Below are 22,963 nucleotides of genomic sequence, written 5' to 3'. Positions count from 1 at the left end.
CGCAACTCTGTGGTCAACATCCGATAGACACTGACCATAGAACTGCGCTGGAGGAGCTACAAAGGTCTAGTAGAGTATCCTCTCTAGGAACCTCTAGGTCCTCCAGCGCAACTCTGTGGTCAACGTCCAACAGACACTGACCATAGAACTGCGCTGGAGGAGCTACAAAGGCCTAGTAGAGTATCCTCTCTAGGAACCTCTAGGTCCTCCAGTGCAACTCTGTGGTCAACGTCCGACAGACACTGACCATAGAACTGCGACAGAGGAGCTACAAATGCCTAGTAGAGTACAGTGGTGCCTCGGGTTACGAAAGTAATTCGTTCCGCGGCCGCTTTCGTAACCCGAAAAGCCTTCGTAAGCCGAATTGCCATAGGCGCTAATGGGGAAAAGCCGCGATTCCGTGCGAAAAAGCCGAAAAAAGCACCAAAAGTTTTTTCGTAACCCGAAAAAACATTCGTAACCCGGAACAATAATTCCCTATGGGATTTTTTCGTATCCCGAAAATTTCGTAACCTGGGTATTTCGTATCCCGAGGTACCACTGTATTCTCTCTAGGTCTTTCAGTGCAACTTTTAGTTAAAGTTGACCACAGAGTTGCGCTGGAGGATCTAGATATTCCTAGAGAGAACCTATTAATCAAATCCATGAGTAACCAAATCCGCAAATGTCAAAGCCGCAAATATGGAAGGCCGACTGTAGTTTGATTCTTCCTCTGGCCTGGCTTCGGTATTATTATTATTATTATTATTATTATTATTATTATTATTATTATTAAAAGCTTGGCAGAGTTGACTGCAGATAGTTTGAAAGAAGCAGGCGAGTGCGGACATGAATGAGCTTGGTTTTTATGCTCTCCCGCATTTAAACTCCAATATGTGACATGACCTGGGCCTAGTACAAAGCATAGACGTAGTGGTCAACAGTGTGCGTCTTTGATTCGCAGTGAATGCCTCACTTTTCAGGCGCTCTTCTTTGGCAAGGCACACATCCCTTTTGTAGGAAGCTTGGTCCCATTTTCCCAGTGAATGCTGCCCCATTCCAAGTCTGGTGGTTTTCCAGTGAGTTTGCAATCTGAACATTTTGAGATTATAAGTGTCTCGGACAGCTTCAGACTGAATGGCAGATGGATCCTCCCTCTCCCACTAAAAAGATAAATAGTGCGTTGGCAGTGAAATGTCAGGAATGTCAAAATAAGCATGGCTCCTACATGGTTTGTCTGATACACATCTGCTTTCCTTTGCGTCTGGTAATGCTGCGCATCTCTTCTGAGTGTCTCTTTCAGAGGATCCTGAATGCCATGGACAAGCTTGAGTTCTTCCCGTAATTGATCTTTGACCCACGATTTTATTAGCAGCGTTACCCAGCCAAAAAAGAACCTCTATATATTTATATGAACGTTTCCAATGGAATCAGAGGTTTATTTCTGCACGTTTCCAAAAGGAGAAAGATCTTTAAATATTCTGCTGTTCAGCTCATCCCTCACCCCCCTTATATTCTTCTTCACAGACCAATCTGTTCATAGTTTTACAATGTAAGGGGTTATGTTTTATCAAAAGTTGGATCACTGTTGACCCAGCATAGGAAGCTTGTTAAAGGACTGGTAAAGGAATATGATTCCCATATGGGTAGAAGTAAGTGGGTTTTGATTTCTAGTCTCAGATATCAAGACTTCGCTTACTTGGACTGGAAAAGAGAATGCGTAACTTTCTTCTTCCTTTTTTAAGTTAGTTGCTGTGAAGTTGGCTTTGACTTAAGGATTGAGAGACTCCAAGAGCCCACTCTTCAGCAGTCCTGCTTCGGGAATGTGCAAACTCATGGCTATGGCTTTCTTGCTTGAATCAAATCTCAATCCACCTGTATGATCTCCTTTTTTTGGCCGCCTTCTTCTTTACAAAGCGTTCTTTTCTTTTCCAGTGGGTCACGGCAGTTGCAAGGTTAGTCACCTTCACTTCTAGGAAGAGTTCAGGCTTGATTCCCTCTAGGAGCCATTCATTTGTCTCTATTAACAGTCAGTGAAATCCATCGGTCCTTCCTCCAGCTCCATAACCAGTGTTAACTTGGTTTATTATATCCTGAGACTTGCTGATAGTTCTCTGTCCTCATTTGCAACAGCAGTCACCGTCGACTTTGCAGAGTGGGACGCAAATCTCACAAATGAGTAAACCGTTCCAGGAAAGCACATCTTATTTGGTATGGTTTGCTTGTGAAGTTCAAGGGGGATTGCTTGAAGGGACCTTTTCTCCCATGCCCACTGAAAAATTAGATAGTGACTCTGAGAAATATGCAAGAGAACCTCTTTTTGGTACAGGTTGTTCTCGCATGCTGAAGAATCGTAGATCCATAGAGTTGGAAGAGACCCCCAAAGTCCATCCAGTCCAACTTTCTGCCATGCAGGAACTCACAGATGCTCATCCAACTTTCACTTAAGGTCTTCCAAAGATGGAAAATCCACCACTCTCTCTATTCCGCTGTTGAACAGCAATCACCATCAGGAGGTTCTTCCTAATGTTGAGGTGGAATCTCTTCTCCTGTAGCTTGCATCCAGTGCTCCAGGTCCTATTCTCTGGAGCAGCAGAAAACAAGCTTGCTCCCTCCTCAATATGACATCCCTTCAAATATTTAAACAGGGATATCATATCACCTCTTAACCTTCTCTTCTCCAGACTGAACATCCCCAGCTCCCTAAGTCATTCCTCGTAGGGCATAGTTTTCAGACCCTTCACCATTTTAGTCGCCCTTCTTTGGACACACTCCAGTTCCTCAACATCCTTTTTGAATTGTGATGCATGTTTTCCAGACCTTTCACCATTGTGGCCGCTCTCCTCTGAACATGCTCTGGACACGCTTTTGTACATGCAAAACCTTTGGGATGCAAGTATGACAAAGCGCCCTGAATCGTGTTGGTCTTGGATTCTTCTGGCAGTAGCCACAGATCTGCTGCTGGGAGCTAAAACCGATGTGAATGGCCCTCAGTGAGCCTGTGCATATGTGTGCCTGTGTATATTTTCTTGAAACAAGTAATTAATCCCGTAAAGTAAAGACACTGCTTAACGGTGGCCACACAGAGTCGTTCACACAACCTTTAACCTCGGAGTGCAGGCGCATGTGTGAGCCTTTCATGGCAAGCGGGCCCTTGGGAGTTGCGGCGTTTTCTGAGAACTCGACCTTGCGGTGCCCCCGAAGGGGCCGCGGTGAAAAAGGGCCCTTTGTTGGGAGACGGTTTTGCCCCCGCGGCTCCTGCCGCAGTTTGGCCTTCCACATATGGTAGGTGGCTGCATCTGGAAGGAGGAATTACTCCACCGGGGAAGAAGGGGAATGAAGTCATCTGCTCCATCGGCTTGTAAAACCGAACTAATTAAGAGACAATCGGCATTGATTGAGACAGCTGCAGACTCTGGGGAGCGATTGGCAACACACACACACAACACACAACATACCACACTGCCTTTGCAGCCTCTGTTGTTTATTGCAATTGGGACCAGGCCTTGCATTTGTGCCTTTTGGGTTGTCTGGATGGGGGGCTTCTGGATGACTGTAGGATCGCAGAGCCACACTTGGAGCGGGAGGCTTCATTTCCAATCGGTTTGGACGCACGCATGTTTATGTGGCATTTTTGTGTGGTTAGTGTGGATCTAGAACTGGAAATTGTTTTGGTCCGGAAAGATCCCCCACGTCCCATGAAAGTCCCCCTGGAGTGCTAAGAAGTGACAGCGGCTTGTCCTGCAAGAAAGGGGAATTAACTTGACCCATCTGGATTGAAATTCCTGCTCTGTCAGTTAGCACATGAGTAACCTTTTAGAAAGTGTGTTGAACATGTGAAGCCAAAGGCTTTCATGGCCAGCATCCATAGCTTCTTGTGGATTTTTCGAGTTATGTGGCTATGTTCTAGAAGAGTTTGTTCCTGACATTTTGCCAGCATCTGTGGCTGGCATCTTCAGAGAATGCCAGCCACTGGTGACAGCCACAGATGCTGGCAAAACGACTGGAACAAGCTCTTCTCGAACATGGCCACCTAGCCTGAAAAACCCACAAGAATCTATGCATTTAATATGTAAATGTGTTTCACAGTAAAGTATTTCAATAGTCAACGATTCCCTTCATTGGTCAAAGTTATAAAATAGACTGATAAGTCTATTTTAAGAGACATGACGGAAGTGTTAGTTTGAGCCAGACTGATTCAGGAGCCTGGCCCTACGACATCCGTGGTTTTGACTCTGGCTGGCAGCAGCGATTCGAGGTCTTGCACAGAGAGAAGGCTGGCAAGCAGGACCATCTGGCGTGCCATCTTTGCCGATGGGCCCTCACTAGCCTGTTAATTTTTATTTGTTAACCAGCTTGCGTCTTGTTAGTAGCCGGCGTCTCTCTGCCAGTCCTTCTCTGCAGCCTGAGAAGTGCCTTCTTTGCATTCGAAATGACGCACAGGCTATGCTGGTTTCGTCTACTACCATCTCCTCTTTCTTGTTTCATTTCTGTTGTAGTTCAGGAGGAACAGGATTGCAAATCCTTTGCATTCTGCCAAGGAGGCTGGTGGAGGTAAGTTGGAGTGAGCCTTCCCTCATGTGCCAGCTTGCATGGAGTTGCTGGTCTCCAGGGGTGAAACAGCAATAGCATCTACATTTCTATACCACTGATCAGTAAGCACAGTACTTTCTACACGGTTTATGATCTGTAAGCCAATTTCTCCTAACAAGCCGGGGACTCATTTTACCAAACTACGAAAGGATGTAAGGCTGAGACAACCTTGGAGTCCTGGGGTTGAACTCACAACCTGGTGGCTGCAGGGCTGGCATTTAATCACTTTGCCACCAAGGCTCCTTATAATATATTATACAATTCTGGAATGTGGCAACATGGCATAGCGGTTAAAGTTTGGAATTAGTCCTGGGCACACCAGTTTAAAAATCCCCACTTGGTAATGAATGCAACACCTTGAGCGATGTTGGGGACCAACCACTATTTCTTTGCCTATTCTACCCCAGGGAGGCAATGTCAAAGCTCCTTTGAGGAGATCTTCCCAAGAAGACCCTCTGGGAAGGTTGTGCTAAGTCACAGATGACTTGAAAGCACATAAGAACAAAGAGGAAAGTCATTTGATGAGTGGGGAATCCCTGTATGACCAAAGCAATGGCACTTGCGCATGAAAGGGAGGTGCCAGTAGGCTGGGGAATTTACTAGGTCTGTGGATGTACCAAAACGTTATGGAAAAGCAAAATCTAGAACGGTAGGGAGAACGCCAGTGAAAGCTCAGAGGCTGTGGGGCTTTATTTAATTTCTGTGCTTCCGTTCCTCTGGAGTAGAGAGGTCTAGATATTGGAAAGGGAACCATGAGTAGAAAGGGGACGAAATCGACAATCCTGGAAGAGGACATGTCCGTCTGTTGGGGACTTAAGCGCAACATATTGTTGCAGATTTCACTTCCCACTATACAAATGGGCAACATGAAGCACATTTCATTTGGCGTTGGAAAGGCACCAAATTTGCCTCTTGGGGTTTTCTGTATTAATTGTGGCCCTCCTCAGACGCTTGTTTCCTTTGGAATAATCCTGCTTGCCGGAGTGGTGCAGGGGCGTATATTTTGGTATCTTGCTATTTAACAGATTGTGTGTGTGTGTGTGTGTGTGTGTGTGTGTATTAAAAGGCCTTCTGCTTAGAAATTAGCCACATGGGGGTTCTCTTCGGTGCATGTTCTTTCTCTCTCCCGGTTCTTGACTCTGGGATGCGTTTCAAGACTGGCTTGTCCAACTGTTCGGGGATTTCCTTGTTTTTATAGCCATTTTCCCCATCTGGTGTAGCATTCCTGATCAAAATCTATCGACACCCTGCTTTTCTTCCCCCCCTTTATATCCAAGCAAAACTAAACCCGCCGTTTCCCCTTACGTTTGGCATTGATTTTAACAGATGCATGGCCTGCTTCCGTGTGTGATTCTAATGGCACTTAACTCTCGAGTGCCAATATCAAGAATCAAAACCTAGGCTAGCGATTGACGATCGGTGGAAAATGCGGGTTACATATTTGTGAAAGATATCTGAGACTTAAATTAATGTATTCACCAGTGATGGTGAACCTTTTAGGGGCTGAGTGCCCAAACTGCAACCCAAAACCCACTTATTGATTGCAAAGTGCCATGCCCCTCTGGCTTTCTAGTAACAAACCCTGTGCTGGGGCGATGGCACATGTGCCCACAGAGAGGGCTCCGAGTGCCATCTCTGGCACGCGTGCCATAGGTTCGCCATCACTGGTATAGAGTATTTGCATCCCCTCATCACTTCTTTAAACAGCCTGCTTCTGCCCTCCATTTCCTTACGTATTTTCATTTTCATAAGCATCTTAGTTAGCTGTAGTTGCTCAACTGTATGTCCACGATCAGAGGAAACAACCCATCTCAAACAAGCCCTTCTGTCACCTGCAAATACCTCTCCTTGGGTTCATCCTTTTGGGAGCGCTTTATTTGCTGTTGCCTTTTTGCCGTGGAAAGTTGGCTTGAGATTTTGCAGGCCGGGATTGAGTTGCAACGCCGGCGTTATTGGAGGAGATGGGCCCGGCCTCTCGCTCGTCTCTTGCCTCGCCAGTGAGTTGTTTTTCTCGCTTCTCATGAACATCAGATTTATTCGCAATGAAAGGAAATCGATTAGAAGTAAAGAAAAATCTAGAGGCAAATCCTCCCCAAAGGTACATAACATAACTTCTATTGACTTCGTGGGATGCGGAGCACATACTTGAATTTAGTGCAGAGAATACAGCAAAGAGAGAGAGAGATGGAGAAAACATTGGAGGGTGGTTCAGAAACCGACCGCTGCCGAACCGGAGCACTTGGGCCAGGCCTTGTCTCATGGTTGGTTGTGCATTTCTAAAACATGCGCAGAAATTAGATGAGCCTTCCATAACCCAATGGCCTTCCAAATGGTTTAGTTTTCAGCTCCTTTTCTTCCCAGAGTCAGCATTGGTAGTTGTAGTCCAGAGAGGAGGCTTCAGGGTGCTCAGAATTATCTTGGAAGATGAATTTCTTCTTTTCTGGAAGAGTTAGGCCCCATACAGACAGGCCAAAATAAAGCTGCTTCGGATCACTTTGGAGGTATGCTGTTTAAATGATGCATGCATCCTAAGAGTCCGGAAGCTGCACCAAAGCCATTTTCCAGTCCTTAGGACTGGAGCATGGCTTTGGTGCGGCTTGGCGCGGCTTCCAGACTCTTAGGGCGCATGTATCATTTAAACAGCATACCTCCAAAGTGACCCAAAGCAGCTTTATTTTGGCCTGTCTGTAGGGGCCCTTAGTCTCACAACTAGGTTGTTTTGTGTGTCCCCATTTCAGTGTTTAATGGAAGTGTGGCCAATGTAGAAGAAGGAGCCTAGTAGACTTAGATCATATCATCTTCAAGAGGGTTATGGATTCACTGTACTTTTGATGTAGACCTCATTGAAGTCAATCTTCAATGAGAGAATATAGTCGCGTCTTTTTGATGATTTGGAAACAAGACATGGCCAAAGGGACGTCCGCTCTCAAGGGAGCAAGTTCTTGTACATTGGAAAGCTGAGAGATGTAAAACCCCTTCCGGTTCTAATCTGGATTTGTGTTTTATGACGTGGCAAGGCAGTGTCTGAGATGTGGTCTTGGTTTATGAGGGTTTGCATTCACACTGAGCTTTTGGGACTGTTGTACTTTGGCCTTCTCAGGAGGAGACGTCATTCATTAGAAAAGACAGAAATGCTTGGTAAAGTGGAAAGCAACAGGAAAAAACATGGACCACATTCCAGATGGAAAAACTCAATCTAGGGAGCCATGGGTGGTTTGAGTATGCAAGACCTGAGCAGGGTTCTGGAGGACCTGACTACTTGGAGGTCCCTCATTCATAGGGTTGACTTGATGACAGTCAACAACAAACAGCAGACTTTATATGAGCGATGGCCAATGGGACATATTTGAAGTTAATGCTGGTTGCGCTTGGATATTGAGGTCCAGGCGGTTTCACAATCAGGTTCATCCGGATTTACTTTTGAAAGGGATCTGTGTGTAGTTAAAGTATATTGTCTCTCTTTATGTTGACAGAGGGAGCTTGACGCCACAGCGACGGTCTTGGCTAACCGACAAGATGAAAGTGAACAATCAAGGAAGAAACTTATTGAACAAAGCCGCGAGTTCAAGAAGAACACACCAGAGGTGAGTAGTGATGTGGCTTCTGCAAGGCTCCGTTTTTCTTGGCTATCAGCAGGCATGCTGGAGTTCTTACTGAAATACATTCAAGTATCATATTCTTTAAGATTATACCTTGGACTTGTCGCTTGCCATTGGTGAGTACAGTGGTCCCTTCCCATCCATGAAGGTTCAGTTCCACTCCTTCCATGGATGGGAAAAAATGTGGCCATTCAGGCCCCATATCATTCAATGGTTGCAGTGGTTCAATGTGTGCAAGATCCTCCATTGGATAATATGGAGTGCGAGGATCCACAGACCATCCAGTGTGGTGCAGAGCCCACTGTATATCACTTACTTCATTTTGAAATGACATATTAACTGCTCAAATGGACATTCTTTTAATGAACCTCTTTTCAGATTACAATAGCGAAGAAATATCCGTACGTCTAATGCACAGGTTTTAGGGTTCGCCGACATGGCTTTGTTAACCACAGCAGTAACATCCTTCCTTTATTTCTCTGAACATTTAAATAGTGTCGCAAGGGAAACACATTGATTCCATGAAATCATTTTCAAGTGAAGTTTTGACTTAGTTTGAAGTAAGTTTTTAGCTGCGTTTGTAAGTGTGCTTTATTTTCTCTTTCTTAAAAACAGTCATTTGAATTGATCCGCTTCCTTTTTTATTTTTTGTGAGTGTTTTAGAGGATGGAAACATTGACGTTGCACCTTTTTTAGTTTTGTTTTCTATGTATTGGTTAAACAGCCCTCTCCTACTTGTCGCACTTCCGATTTGCTGAACTGTAGCTGCAGATCCGAAGGGCACCATGCATGAAAAGATGCATATCCTGATCAATTTTGGATATCGGCTTACATTCGAAGTTACATACTTCACTTGTGCCACTGTTTAAACCAGTCTTGAATACAGTCCTTGATGTTTCACGAAGGATGTGCAGAATAGTTGGCTGTAGGACCATGAGTCATCTGTCGCATCATTGCCATTTTGCAATAGGAATCCTGCCAAAGTGCCGTTTGCTAAGCTCCTGTGACCAATTTGAAACGTGAGAGATCAGCAGCATGGTAACATTACCTCATTGCTTTATCTTTATGCATTATCTGGATTGCAGACGGTAGGATTACAATCTTCATGGCTGGAAGCTACAGTCGATAGGCTTTTTCTTGCGGAGGTGTCGCCCTGAAAACAGAATCAACTGGTTCAGATTGGGAATGGCTGTGCCATTCGTGGGTACATGAGTTGCGCAGATGTGAGCATGCAGTTCATCTATCTTCCTGCTTTTTCCTCTTACGTTTTTACAGCTTACCTTTCCGAGGCAGAACATGTGCTTTTCTTAGAAGGTTCCCGGTCCAGTTCTCCATATTTCTCTTTCAGAGAATCACAGATAGCGGAGCTGAGAGCACTCTTACCTGACTCAGAGCTGCTAGCGTCAACCTTGTCAGTCTTGGCATATGGATCAGGCATGTGTTCAGAAATCTGTTCGCCTGTCGAGGTTTTTGGAAATGCTTTCTTTCAGAAGATGACTTCTTCTTGCTCTGTGAGTTGTGGTCAGTAGGTCCCTTTGTTTGCCTCTCCTTGTATTTGAACGCTGTTGGAGGCGTGAGAGGGAATCTTCTGCCTTTCCAACAGCGTGGAGGAAAGAGGATTTGTAGATGATGGTTTTGGGGATTAGAAAGGAATGTACGGTGTTGCTCTCAACCTAAGCTCCTCTGAGTTTTGTCCTACAGTTTCTTTCACCGTCTACTGATCAGGATAAGGGGATGTGTGTCTGAAGCGTCTGAATTGGACCCAGGTTGGGAAACTTTGTAATAGGAACTTTGGTACTGGGATGCTGGCAAAGAAATTGTCCTCTCACTCAAGGACCACAGCAAACCTGTGCCAACTGCTTTGATAACATGGCTCTCCTGAGCTAGATAGTCTCCTGATCCCTGATCCATGCCATTTGTGTTGGAGGTTTGAGCGAGTGAGGGACACCCAGTTCTAAACAAGATTGGTTTTCTAACTCTTTTGACCCAACTGGACTTTGTTCTCTTGAGCACGGCAGCCATAGACAGCAAGGACGAAAGGAAAAATAAACACATAGCATGTTTGGTCATTTTGGAATGGTAGTATGAGTCCACTCTGGCTTTGTTGGTCTTTTGGGATCACCAGCCTCTGACATTGCATAGAGCTTTTGTTCAGCGGTGTAAAAGTATTTAGTGTATGCGCGTGCACTTTTCAGACACGTATGAGTGTGTGCACAACTGGTCATTGGTTCTTTGAATGGTTTGGCTGCATGTTCAGATTTGGAAAGCCGAACAAGGAACACGTGTGTTTCTCGGAGTGTGTATGTGAATGAAGCTATCTGTAGTTTAACTCCAAGAGAAGCTATCAACTCCATTCATCAGCTCCTGAAAAGTAAGCTATGTGCTTTTACTGTGTGCACTTCCCCAAAGAACTAGGCTTTAAAGTGGGATCAGGTAAATAGAGAGGGGAGAGACTCCTTTGTCTAAAACCAGTGGCCCTGTGTTTGATGCTTGTAGTCACTTCGTCCAAAGACGGAGGATGCGACTCTGGCATGGAGAACCGACAGGGCCATCTTGTGCTCTCTCAGGTGATTTACAAGATCGGTAACAACTCGCATCGCCATAGAAAGCCAAGGAAGAAACTATAGAGAAAGATTCACAAGATCAGTTGCAAGGAACTTCAGTATTCCACTTTAAGCGTGACACTCATTTTAAACCCAACTTATCTGTTTGGTGACCTATGGAGAGACGTTATATTTGTCTAACGCCGTAGGTGTTTTATAGACACACATATTTTTTGCTAATACCCAACTTTTTAAACCATGAAATCACAATGTAAAAATTAATAAAACACTGCAAAGCCCTGAGACATTAAATTGATTTGAACATTCCTGGCGTAGTAGTTTGAGGCTTGGACTACGACTCTGGAGACCAGGCTTCGATTCCAGAAAGCCTCGGAAAGTCTTTGACAGGAGTAGATTGTTCTTATGTGACGGTTAGCCTCAAATTCTAGATTGAATCAAGGGGTAGATAGGTACTGTAGTCCACCCTTGTTGGAAGTTTTGCTTTCCATGGTTTCAGATCCGAACATATAATTTCATCCCCTGCTTATCCATGGCTTTGCTCTCGACAGTTTCCGTAACCTGCAGTCAGTCATGGTCCAAAAACATTACAGGTATTACATTTCGTTTCGTTCATTACTGCAAACAGCCAACATAACATTACAGGTATAGAGTTTGGTGCTATCTGGTTTCAGACTTGGGGATCTTGGAATATATCCCTGAAAGATAAGGGGTGACTACTGTATTGGAGATGTTATTGGGCCAAAATGTCATGGCTGTCCAGCCGTCCCAGTCACATTTTGATGCCCGCATGCGAGAAACAGCAGTCCTCTTAGCTCTTGGGGTATCAGTCATTAAAAATATTCATCTCAAGAAGAACGATGTGACAAAAATAGTCTGTGCAAAACTATAGTTGTGTCTATTTCATCTCGCAATCCCAGTTTGTCCTGCATATTCCCAGTGTTGAGGGTGAGGCAGTGCCAATGCTTTGGGTTTTTTTTAGTCTCAGTGGACAGCCAGTATCTTGGGAGCGTTTTCCTTTCCCATTTTTCCTCTGGCGTCAGGGTCTTGCCCCAGGTTGGCAGCTGAGTGTGTCTTGGCTCCCTATGCTGCTGCCCAAGGTGCCCAAAGAGCCTTCTCCAAAACCTCTTGCAAGTGAATTGGCATTTAGAAGAGCCTCAAAGCACAGCCCGACTCTGCTCAACTGTCAGTGGCAGTTACCGCTCTGAGATGGCCGCCGGTGTGTTTGGGAGATGAAAATGGAAAGGCTGGTTTAGGCGAATGCCCCATACCCTCTTAGCTGATGCCCGCTGTCACGTTCCCAACTGCAGGAAGAGATGAGGTGCCTTCAGGAGCCCATGGGGCGCTACTGGCCAGCCGCCTCCGAGACTTGGCATTGGGACCAGCTGCTTTAGCAGCAGAGGCAGAACATCTGCTAGGAGAAAGCTCTTGCTGGAGAAAGACGACACACTTCTCTGAAGATGCCAGCCACAGATGCTGGCGAAACGTCAGGAATGAACTCTTCTAGAACACAGCCACATAGCTTGAAAACCCCACCAAAAACTACGACACACTTCCTTTGGTGGCCACTGATTTCCGTGTTTTGGTCTTGTTTGGGCTAGTTTGAAGGGGGCCCATTCAGAGCCCTGGAAGCAAACATGGTTGGCACAGAAAATTTGGCAATTTCGTCAGCTGATCCTCCTCCTCCTGGAGGTCTGGTTGCCTTATCTTACAAAGCATCTGATGCTGGATATATCTCTTTTAGGGGTCATGTTTCACAGCATTGGGAGCAGGTGCCAGAGGCCACGTCTCTCAGCAACTCGAAGCAGAAGCTTGATAGCGCTTGCTACCAAAACCATGTCTGAGGCCAGTTGACCGTGTCAGAAGGCACTTTCAGTCACTTGGCACCCTAGTTTTGTGAGCGTTTTTTGGCATGTTACGCCCGAGCTGCGCATTCAGGTTGTTGCTTCACTATGCATTTGGAATATTTAAATCCGTCTCTTGCAAAATGCCTCACGTGTGCGTTGCCTCGGATGATGGCAAATTCATTTCACTTCCCGTTTTGTAGCGTGGCAATTTAGATTTCTTGGGCACTGTGTGGTGTTTCCAAAAAGCCCTTCTCGTTTCTGTAGTAACTAGTCCCATGTATATGTATACACACACACACACACACATGTCAGAGCGACTGGAGGCTTCCAGTTGATTTTCCTTGTGTGTCCCTCTGTGATGAATGGAAGTGGAGGAAACATCTCAGGATCAGGACTGTTGTAATGGTTGTTGTTGTTGTTGTTGACTGTTGTAATGGTTGTTGTTGTTGTTGTTGTTATTATTATTATTATTATTATTATTTTCAGATGCTTCAGATGTGGTCCATCCCTTGTTGACTGTGAACACACACATACATACACCGCTCCCCAGGCTCCTTTTACCTCCGCTTAGGACAGTGGTTCCCAGTCTTTGTTCCTCCAGATGTTTTGGACTTCGGCCCCCAGAATCCCTGACCATTGGCCAAGATGACTGAGGCTTCTGGGAATTGAAGTCCAAAATACCTGGAGGACCAGAGGTTGGGAACCACTGGCTTAGGAAAAGCCCTGGTTCCATCTAAACTGGATGTTGATGTTGAGGGAAGCAACCCAAAGCTAGCTTTTGGAGCCTAGGCCCAGACTTCATGATAACATATATCACAAATGCCGTCCGTTGGGATTGCTTTGATTCTGTGTTTCCACATGGCAGAGGGTTGGACTTGGATGGTCCTTGTGGTCTTTTCCAACCCTATGATTTTATGTATTAACATGATGCGGATACACCACTGGCCATTCCTGATCTTTCAATTTGAGGCTGCATCCACGTTGCAGAAATAATCCAGATTGACTCCACTTTACTTGCCACGGCTCAATGCTGTAGAATCCTGGGATTTGCACTTTTGTAAGACGTTTAGCCTTCTCTGTCAGAGAGGTCTGGTGCCACAACAAAACTCCAAATTGCAGCATTCCCTAACATTGAGCCATCACAGGGGATTCTTTGTGCAGTGTGGATGCAGCCTGAGTTAAACACTGCATTTGGACTGGCAGAATGTGCCTTTTGCCTTCTAGTGAAGCTGACCATGCAACCACATCCTTTGTTAATTCTCTTTTAAAGAATGGTTGAAATCTAGATTGTTGAAAGACTAAACCTTTGGGGATTAAATAAGGAGTCGGTGCGGATGGCGATGGTGGCGGTTGTGGGTTAACCTTGCCACGAGAGTTTGCGTACAGGTAACAAAAGGTGATGTTTCTGGACAAGGCCTCCTCTCAGGCAGTACACTAAGTTCTGTTACATAATGGTGATATCATGGGTTTGAATTTTCTGCAGCCAGTCGCTTTAATGTAATAGTTAATTACAGGGTGTTCTGGCCATTTCAGGATTAAGGCTGCCTGAAATGTATACTGTGTTAAAATCTGGGAGGAAAAAGGGCTTTAATTAAAAACAGCCATTTTGTTTTGCCAGCTGGGCGACGTCTTAGAGGTCCTGCAGCGCCGCATCGAAGCGTTCCTTATTCATTTTGAAAACGTGGCTGATCTCGATAATTTAGCATCTCCGCAGTCCTTCCGAGGAACTGAAACCCTCCACGGAGATGGCAGTCGAAAGGCTCGGCCACAAATGGCCGACAGTGGCTTTGTTTCGTTTGCCAAGGAAAGTGAGAATCGGGAGAGTTAATGCGCACCAAAATGCTAAAGCCATCACAGAAAGAAATAAAGCATCAAGCCTAAAACTGGTGATATCATAGGTCAGTGATGGCGAACCTATGGCACGTGTGCCATGGGTGGCACTCAGAGCCCTCTCTGTGGGCACTTGTGCCGTCGTCCCAGAACAGAGTTTGCCAGAGTTTGTTACTAGAAAGCCAGAGGGACATGGCACTTTGCAATAAATAAGTGGGTTTTGGGTTGCAGTTTGGGCACTCGGCCTCGAAAAGGTTCACCATCACTGTCATAGGTTGGCTCCAGCCTTTAGATTCAGAACTACATAGCCCTCCATATCCATGGATTTTTCATCCAAGGATCCAAGCACCCATGGCTGGAAAATATTTTAAGAACATATTCCAATATACATTCCAATTTTTGACATTTTATATAAGAGATACCATTTTCCTATGTCCACTGGGTCCTTGCTATCCACTAGGATTTGGTCCCAGTATCGCCCTGCGGATAACAAAAATCTGTGGATGCTCAAGTCCCATTGAATACAATGTCCTAAGAAAATGGTGTCCCTTATATCAAATGGCAAAATCAAGGTTTGCTTTTTGGAATTTATACTTTTGGGGGAGTGTTTTCAAGCTGTGGATGCTTTCATTCGTGGATTAAAAAATCCACGGATAAGGAGGGCCGACTGTATTTAATGGACAGTGTAACTCCAATACTCCTTGGTTTGTTTGAGAATAATAAGCAGTATATAAATACTTAGGATATTATTCATACAGACTGTGTTACGTTTTAGATTTTATGGATAGCAGTATGTTTTAAAAGGCTGATCTGGATGCAGCTTTCAGATGCGCAACCCTTTGGCCTGGCAAATCCCAAACGCTGTCCTCTGAGACAGAGAAAAACCCGAGTGCGTTAAGGGGAAACATGTTTTTGTGGCACCTTTAAAACCTAGGAAATATATTAGAACATGAGCTGTTTGTGAACTAAGCTCCAGCTGTAATGAATGTGTTAGCATTTAAGGTGCTGTCGGAATCTGTTTGCAACAAACTCAACCTGGAAATTGCATTGCGAGTGAAAGGATCCTATGAGTTCCCAAAGACCTACCCGCAGGGAAGTCTCTCTCTGTGAGTGTCTGCTCTCCGGAGCACTTGGTTCCGCTTTTAGGGGTGGGCAACTCTGGCTGGCTTTTTGCACGGAGGGTGAGTTGAATGAGACAGTTGCATGGCTGGTACATGGCAAAATATCTGCCCCCATGAAGTCACTACTGCTGTGAGCCTGCTGTCTTCAAATCAAGGAACAGGTATTGCATGTAAGTTGTGTGCCTTCAAGTCGTTTCCGACTTACGGTGACACCTATCATAGTGTTTTCTTGGCAAGATTTGTACAGGGGAGGTTTGCCATTGCCTTTCCCCGAGGCTGAGAGTGTGTGAGTTGCCCAAAGTCACCCAGTTTATTTTCATGCGCAAGCTGGGACTTGAACCTTGGTCTCCAGAGTCATAGTCCAGCGTTCCAACCACTACGCCATGCTGATACAGTTGGCCCTCCACATTTGCGGCTTTGACATTGGTGGATTTGATTATTAACGGATTTGTTCTCTCTAGGAATCTCTTAAGTCCAGCGCAATTCTGACGGTAGAGTTGTGCTGGAGAACCTCCAAGTTCCTAGAGAAAGCACTTCTCTAGGCATTTGTAGCATGGCTCTGTGATTAACCCCGGCAGATGTTGATCATAGAGTTGCACTGAAAGACCTGAAGATAATAGTGCTTTTTTTATTTGCAGTTTTCCCACATTCACGGGGCTCCTTCACCCCTGAACCCAGCGAATGTGGAGGGACCACATTATTAGGATATGCCACATCATTTCACCAATAGAAGTGTGTCCTATGTCTCCATTCAGAAACCAAAGGTGCTCGACTATTGAAGGTTTGGCAATCTGTGCATCCAGTATCACTGTTAGAAGTATGACCTCAGTATATTTCACCTGTTGATGTTGCCTACTGTCACATCAATGTTTCCCAAACTTTGGTCCTCCAGATGTTTTGGACTTGAGCTCCTAGAATTCCCTTGTTTTGGCCAAACTGGCTAGGACTTCTGAAGGTTGGAAACCAAAACACCTAGAGGATCACGCTTTGGGAAACGCTGTGTCAGATCTTTAACTTCAAATTAGTTGAGCCTAATGTTGTAATGGTAAATTATAGCGTGCCACAGGTCCAGATGTGAACATTTTCCCACCAGCACAGAAGCCTGGAAGAACTTGTGGTCATCTAGAGTTGGTCACTGTAGATCAGTGATGCCCAAACTTTGGTCTTCCAGAAGTCTTGGACTTCAGCTCCCAGAATTCTTAGCAGTTAGCAAAGCTGGCTGGGGTTCTGGGAGTTGAAGTCCAAAATACTTGGAAGACCAAAGTTTGGGCACCACTGCCATCTCTGAGTAGTTTTATGTGGTCTGGAGGGGCCCAGTAATTCATTCCCGCATCATAGAAAATGTGATAGCTGTGGTGAAAATATGGCAGTAGTTCTGGCCTGAAAATGCGCAAGCGACAGAATGGCCTTTGAATGTCCAGGCGGCATCTGTTTTTCTTGGGGCTGGTGGTCACATCCAGCCTGAATCCAAGGGGAGCGTTTGAGCATAACCAGGCGGTAAGTGCGTCTTGAGCATAAACAGCTCCGAACCGGCCTGGAAAAAGAGGATCTTGTGCAAGTTGACAGGAGGAGGAATGAATGAGCTTTCAAACAGAGCACCTGAACACTTCCAAAACGGCGATGGCCCCCCACTGACCCCCAGGTTCTCTCCGAAGTAAATGGAAATTTTGAACCGCGGGGAAGTTTTTCTCCCGGAAAGCGCATGATGATCTCACCCTCTTCGCCTTAGAACTACCTAAGAGGCGTCTGGTTAATTTACATTGCATTTTCAGCTCTAAAATCATTTTGGTGCAAGCTGCACCAAAAGCTGCACTCCGGTGCTTAGGAATGGAGTGTGGCTTTGGTGCGACCTCCGGACTCTTAGGACCCAGGCATCATTTAAAGAGCATACCTCCAAAGAGACCTGAAGCAGCTTTATTTTGGCAGTCTGGAACAGGCCTTACTTAACATTTTAATCTATCCTTTCTAACTATCAGAGCTTCCCCGCAAGTTTGGGGTAGCTCTATGCCCTTTGTGCTGGAACTGCAACTTCATACTTGATATAGTTACAGGGATACATGCAGCCTTACTAAGTGGAGGAGCAATGCCTCACAGTGCAAGTGCTGACTTGTACTGTCCCTTGCGCTTCTCGGCTGTGGGTGCGAGGAGAACCTTTTGTACTGCATGCCAATTGCTTGTGGCATTCAATTTTTAAAACATTTCTCCATAACCGAGTTACTTTTGAATGGGCATGTTAAAAATTACTGTACTTAACTCTTTATACTCGACTGTAAGTCGACCTCATGTATAAGTCAAGGACAGATTCGGGGGCCAAAATCATGGATTTTGATATGACACCTGGATAAGTCGAGGGTAAAACTTAGGGATATGTAGCAAAGGATCTAAGGATGAAGCAAAGGAAAACGATACCAAGAAAGTCAAAGGCTTTCATGGACGGCATCCATACTTTTTTGTGGGTTTTTCGGGCTGTGTGGTCATGTTCAAGAAGAGTTTCTTCCTGACGTTTCGCCAGCATCTGTGGCTGGCATCTTCAGAGAATGTACCCCACTCTCTTCCATGCCAGCATCCTCTGAACTACATTTGGGCCACAGACGTATAACTCTGACTTACAACTACTTTGAACCATGGATGTATAACTGCAATGAAGAACTTTTAGAAGCAATCAAAGCAATAATGTTCCAAGCTCTGCTTTGTCTGAGACATCAAAACTTTTCCCTTTTATCCTACAACCTTTTGAAAGATCTGGAGCCCACTTTGGTTGGTCCCATATTGCATGCTTACACAGGTTTATCCCCATCAAGTTTGCCTCTATTCAGTTTGCTGAAAGGAGAACCAGAACAGGTTGGTTTCATCCTCTGCTCTTTTTGCAGAAGACAGAAGACCTTTATGCTCCAACTAGAAATGTCCCAGTTATTTGAATCCAAATCTTCTGAATCTGGGCACTTTGAGGAGCCTGGAGCAAATGGGCCCCTTTTCCCAATCTTTGCGTGGGAATACTAATGCACCGCTAGATGCCAAATCCATGGATTGTGTCATAAATTTCATACCTAGGCGCCTATGCCATGTTGAAGGTGAATCGTGGGTCGCAAGGAGCATCTTGTTCCTCATAGCAGTCCATCATACCCCTGAGTTTTGGCCAAAACTGTATCCATGAAGAAGGTTTTCTTTGCTCAAAATGCTCCGGGAGATTCAAGGAACCGGATGTTGGCCAAACCCGGCCTTTCTATCACAAGAAAAGAGTCCCCCCACAACCATCCCACCATTGTGTATGCCTGCCTTGTGTTAAAGTTGCCCCCCGACAACCGTTTGCGAGTGAATTAAAGAACGTGCGAGGAGCCAAGGGACGGAGTGGCTTTTATGGCCGGATTCTTTTTGAATTAACGCACTTTCGGCGTTGATGAATATATGGAAAAATGAAATTACGCTGCTATCCTGTCGTGTCTCCAGCGTGACGATAAATCAATTTTTCCCCCTTTTAAAACGTCTGGCTCCGTAATTTATGTTTGCTTGGGCCATTACTAAATTCGCGGTAGGTGTTTTAGTTGGCAAGCGTCGCTCCCGGGGCTTTTTTAGAAATACTGTGCTTTTGTTCTTGGCCAAAACCAAGTGTGGAAAAACGCATCCGCGGTTTTGTTTTTCTTTTTTCGCTCATTGCAAAAACTAGTTTTGTCTCTCTTTACGTCTTCGGCAGTCCGTTTTAAGGAGTCTTGCCGGCTTAAGACTGAGCTCTGACTGTATTGTTTGGTGAACTGGTGACGGTCTTTTAAGCAAGACCTTCTTTTGGTGGCATTTAAGAACTTAGGCAGCTGTGGCTAAGACTGGGTTTTTTTATCGTTGCACATGAACATCTGGATTCGCTTCCCAAAACATGCGGATGATTTGTGCTGCTATTAAAAGTCTAGGTAGCTTTGTTGAGAAAAATAAATACATATGAATGATGCGTCTGAATTTTCTATTCATGGCCAAGGGGTACATTTGCAACTCTTCGTTGGAAGTCGTTTCAATAAACTGTAAATCATTTGCACAATCTCAACAAACGCGGGACTGGTATTGACAGACCTGTTTTGACAGCCTGCAGGGTTCTAGTCTTTATTGGGGGAAAGGTGGGGTATAAATCAATCAATTGATTGATTGATCGATCGATTGATTGGAGGTCCTTCATCATGCCACAAGCTTCCTCTGCTATTATCTCTGACACAAGATATGAGAGACTTATTTATAGAAGCTGAATAGATCGGTGTCGAGTTGAGTTGTGCTTTGTAGGTTTTTGATGGGAGAATGGCCAGAATCATGAGACTTCGGTATGTTTGCCAACACTCAAGATTCATTGCTGAACATAATGGATGCTGCCGTCTTCATGAGGGGAACATATGAGTATATGCAAAGGGTACCTTTATTGCTTGTGGTGACAGCACACCATTGAAAAGATAGTTGCGTGAATATGAATATTTGCACAAATTTCATGACCAAATATGCTGCTAGCCTAGTCCTAAAGACTGAGATTGTTCCAGCCCAAACAATACACTGTATTTTGCTTCTTTGAACATTATCGTTTTTCAATGATGAAGCACTTTTTAAAGTTCTGCCGACGTGGCGGGTTTACTTTAGTCAGGAATAACAGATTTAAGCCTAGGAAGGGATCCTTACCTTTAATGCCAAGAGGCCTTCTTTTCGCTCGGGAAACCCTTACTGAAAGATGGGCTTTGACAGTTATAGCCGTTGAGGCCGCAACTGCACAGCGGAAATAATAATAAGTGATGCCACTTTGACTGCCATAGTTCAGTGCTGTGGAATTCTGGGAATTGTAGTAGTTCGGGGTGACACTTGGCCCGTCTCTGTCAGAGAGCTTTGGTGACACGACACACTACAAATCCCAGGTTTCCATAGGATGGAGCCATGGCAGTTCAATAGCTTGGAGTGTGGTGGAGTCTCCTGCTTTGGAGGTCTTTAAAAAGAAGCTGGATGCATCTAGCAGTCTTTCTCCTTCCTTCCTTCCTTCCTTCCTTCCTTCCTTCCTTCCTTCCTTCTTTCTCTCTTTCTCTTTCTGGTGCTTGACCCAGAGTGATGCATAACTATAGGCTTTAAGCATGTTCTCATCTCCCGACCGTCCTCCAACCTCCAAGCTATCCATGCCCTTTGTAACCAAAAATAAATTGTTCCTCTACCAGGAATTACTCAGCGCTGCTTCCTTCCCTTGGGGTTTTATTTTTAATGATTATTTTCTTAAATACATACCTCTTCTGACTTTACCTTAGAGTATTTTTTCAGCTGCTCTCCCCTCGGTGGTAAGCACCCTCTCTTCTGTTCGTCCTGGATGCCTCATAACCAGTTGCAGAACCATACCAAAACCCCAGCTGAAGATCATTGGGCCCAGGATGCAGCCTTTGGCAAGAAGCAACATGGTGTAGCACTACTAGCCTGTGGAAATGGGAAATGCAAGTTCAGGTTCCTCCACGGCTTGAAGATCTTAGGTAGGTTTAGCCTGGAGAAGAGACGGTTAAGAGGTGCTATGATAGGTTGTTTAAGTATTTGAAGGGATGTCATATTGAGGACGGAGCAAGCTTGTTTTATGATGCTCCAGAGAGTAGAATCCAGAGCAATGGGTACAAGCTACAGGAAAAGAGATTCCACCTCAACATTAGGAGGAACCTCCTGGTGTAATAGCAGTTTGAAGACCTTTGGAGGTCTTTAAACAGAGGTTGGATGGCTATCTGTCAGGGGTGGTTCATTGTGAGCTCCTGCATGGCAGGGACTTGGACTGGATGGCCCTTGTGGTCTCTTCCAACTCTATGATTCTAAACCTCCATCTCTCATCCAGACGTCACATATTCATTGATGCCCAGGTGGCATCATGGACCTCCATCTGATGGACCTCATCATCAAGGGACCTCAGTGATGATGATGTCTGTGAAATGAATCTTCTTTGTGGTCCCTGTGACTCACACTATGAGTCTCCTGCTCCTGCGTGGAGATGTTGGGAAGCTTCTAGAACAGTCTTTGGGTGCTAACCCTGCCCCTTCACCCACACGCACATAAGCTATGCGCTTCCTCTTGAGTTTCAAAATCTGTTGGCTTGCATGAATGGAGGGCGACTCTGAATACACATCCAGGATCTCCCTTGTTCCTGGAGGCAGCGGAAGAAGAGTCAAACTATCTCCCCAGGCAGGCCAGCCTCCTCATTCAAAAATGCCTGGTATGCTTTGAGGGATTTCTTGGAAATGTCTCATCTTAACTGTGCGGCAAATCAATAAACTGCATGGAACATTTCATCAGGTGGCGCAAAAGACTATCTCCCTCGTGCGGCATACAGTTTCAACTCCAACCCCCCCAACGACAAGAAAAATTGGTTGAAATATTCGATCCTCCCGCAGAGAGAATAAAGGCTGGAGGCTTTATTTAGTTGATTTTTTGAAACCAATTAAAGGAAGATTGGCTGTGCTTCCTCTTGTAAACACACATTTACTTTGCCTAAAATAGATGGGACTTACTCGGCTGCGCGGAAGGATGTTGCCTGCTTCCGTTGGGACAGTTTTACCACACTCTCAGGAACCTTTGGCTTGGCCTGTGGGGTTGGAAAAGGAATCCATGGCCTGTTCCAGACTGCCAAAAGAAAGCTGCTTGGGGTCTCTTTGGAGGTATGCTGTTTAAATGATGCATGCGTCCTAAGAATCCAGAAGCTGCACCAAAGCTGCACTCCGGTGCTTAGGAATGGAGTGTGGCTTTGGCGCAACCTCCGGACTCTTAGGACCCAGGCATCATTTAAAGAGCATACCTCCAAAGAGACCCAAAGCAGCTTTATTTTGGCAGTCTGGAACAGGCCCATGTGTTTAAAAAACAGCATTACACCTGTGGCAAGTCAGTGGTGCTCCCCACACTTGAGTTGCACTAGCTAGGAAGAGTTACTTAACCTATGCATTTATTCAACTGTCGTGAACTGTACTTAACTGTCCACATTGGTTCATGTTGTGTGTATGTGTGTATATATATATCTAAAAATCTAAAGGCACCAAATTCTGTCCGGTCTCTGAAGCTAACCAGGGTCAGCCCTGGTGAGAACCTGGATGGGGGACCGCGCTGTAGTTTTATTTCAGAGGACGGTGACCTGAGGTGAGTCACACTGTCTCAGACATAGAATCATAGAGTTGGAAGAGACCTCAAGGGCCATCCAGTCCAACCCCATTCTGCCATGCAGGAACTCTCAATCAAAGCATCCCTGACAGATGGCCATCTAGCTTCTGTTTAAAGACCTCCAAAGAAGGAGACTCCAGTGGAGCATCTTCCACTGTTGAACAGCTCTTACTCCTAATGTTGAGCTGGAACCTCTTTTCCTGTAGCTTGCATCCATTGCTCTGGGTCCTAGTCTCTGGAGCAGCAGAAAACAAGCTTGCTCCCTCCTCAATATGACACTCCTTCAAATACTTAAACATGGACAT

The 22,963-nt window shown here is 45.2% G+C and overlaps 1 protein-coding gene across 5 annotated transcripts in view; it reads left to right on the top strand.

Annotated features, from left to right (window-relative positions):
* The window catches only part of CUX1 (cut like homeobox 1), a 254,604-nt gene that overhangs the window by 56,955 nt on the left and 174,686 nt on the right, over positions 1-22,963 (top strand). For all 5 annotated transcript variants that reach the window (XM_042442697.1, XM_042442698.1, XM_042442696.1 and 2 more), the window contains exon 2: positions 8,046-8,156. In XM_042442697.1, the coding sequence (XP_042298631.1) occupies positions 8,046-8,156 (111 nt within the window). The remainder of the gene's footprint in view (positions 1-8,045; positions 8,157-22,963) is intronic.

Source organism: Sceloporus undulatus, chromosome 11 (genome assembly GCF_019175285.1).
Source record: "Sceloporus undulatus isolate JIND9_A2432 ecotype Alabama chromosome 11, SceUnd_v1.1, whole genome shotgun sequence".
Taxonomy (NCBI): domain Eukaryota; kingdom Metazoa; phylum Chordata; class Lepidosauria; order Squamata; family Phrynosomatidae; genus Sceloporus; species Sceloporus undulatus.
This window is presented reverse-complemented; position numbering and strand designations above follow the sequence as displayed.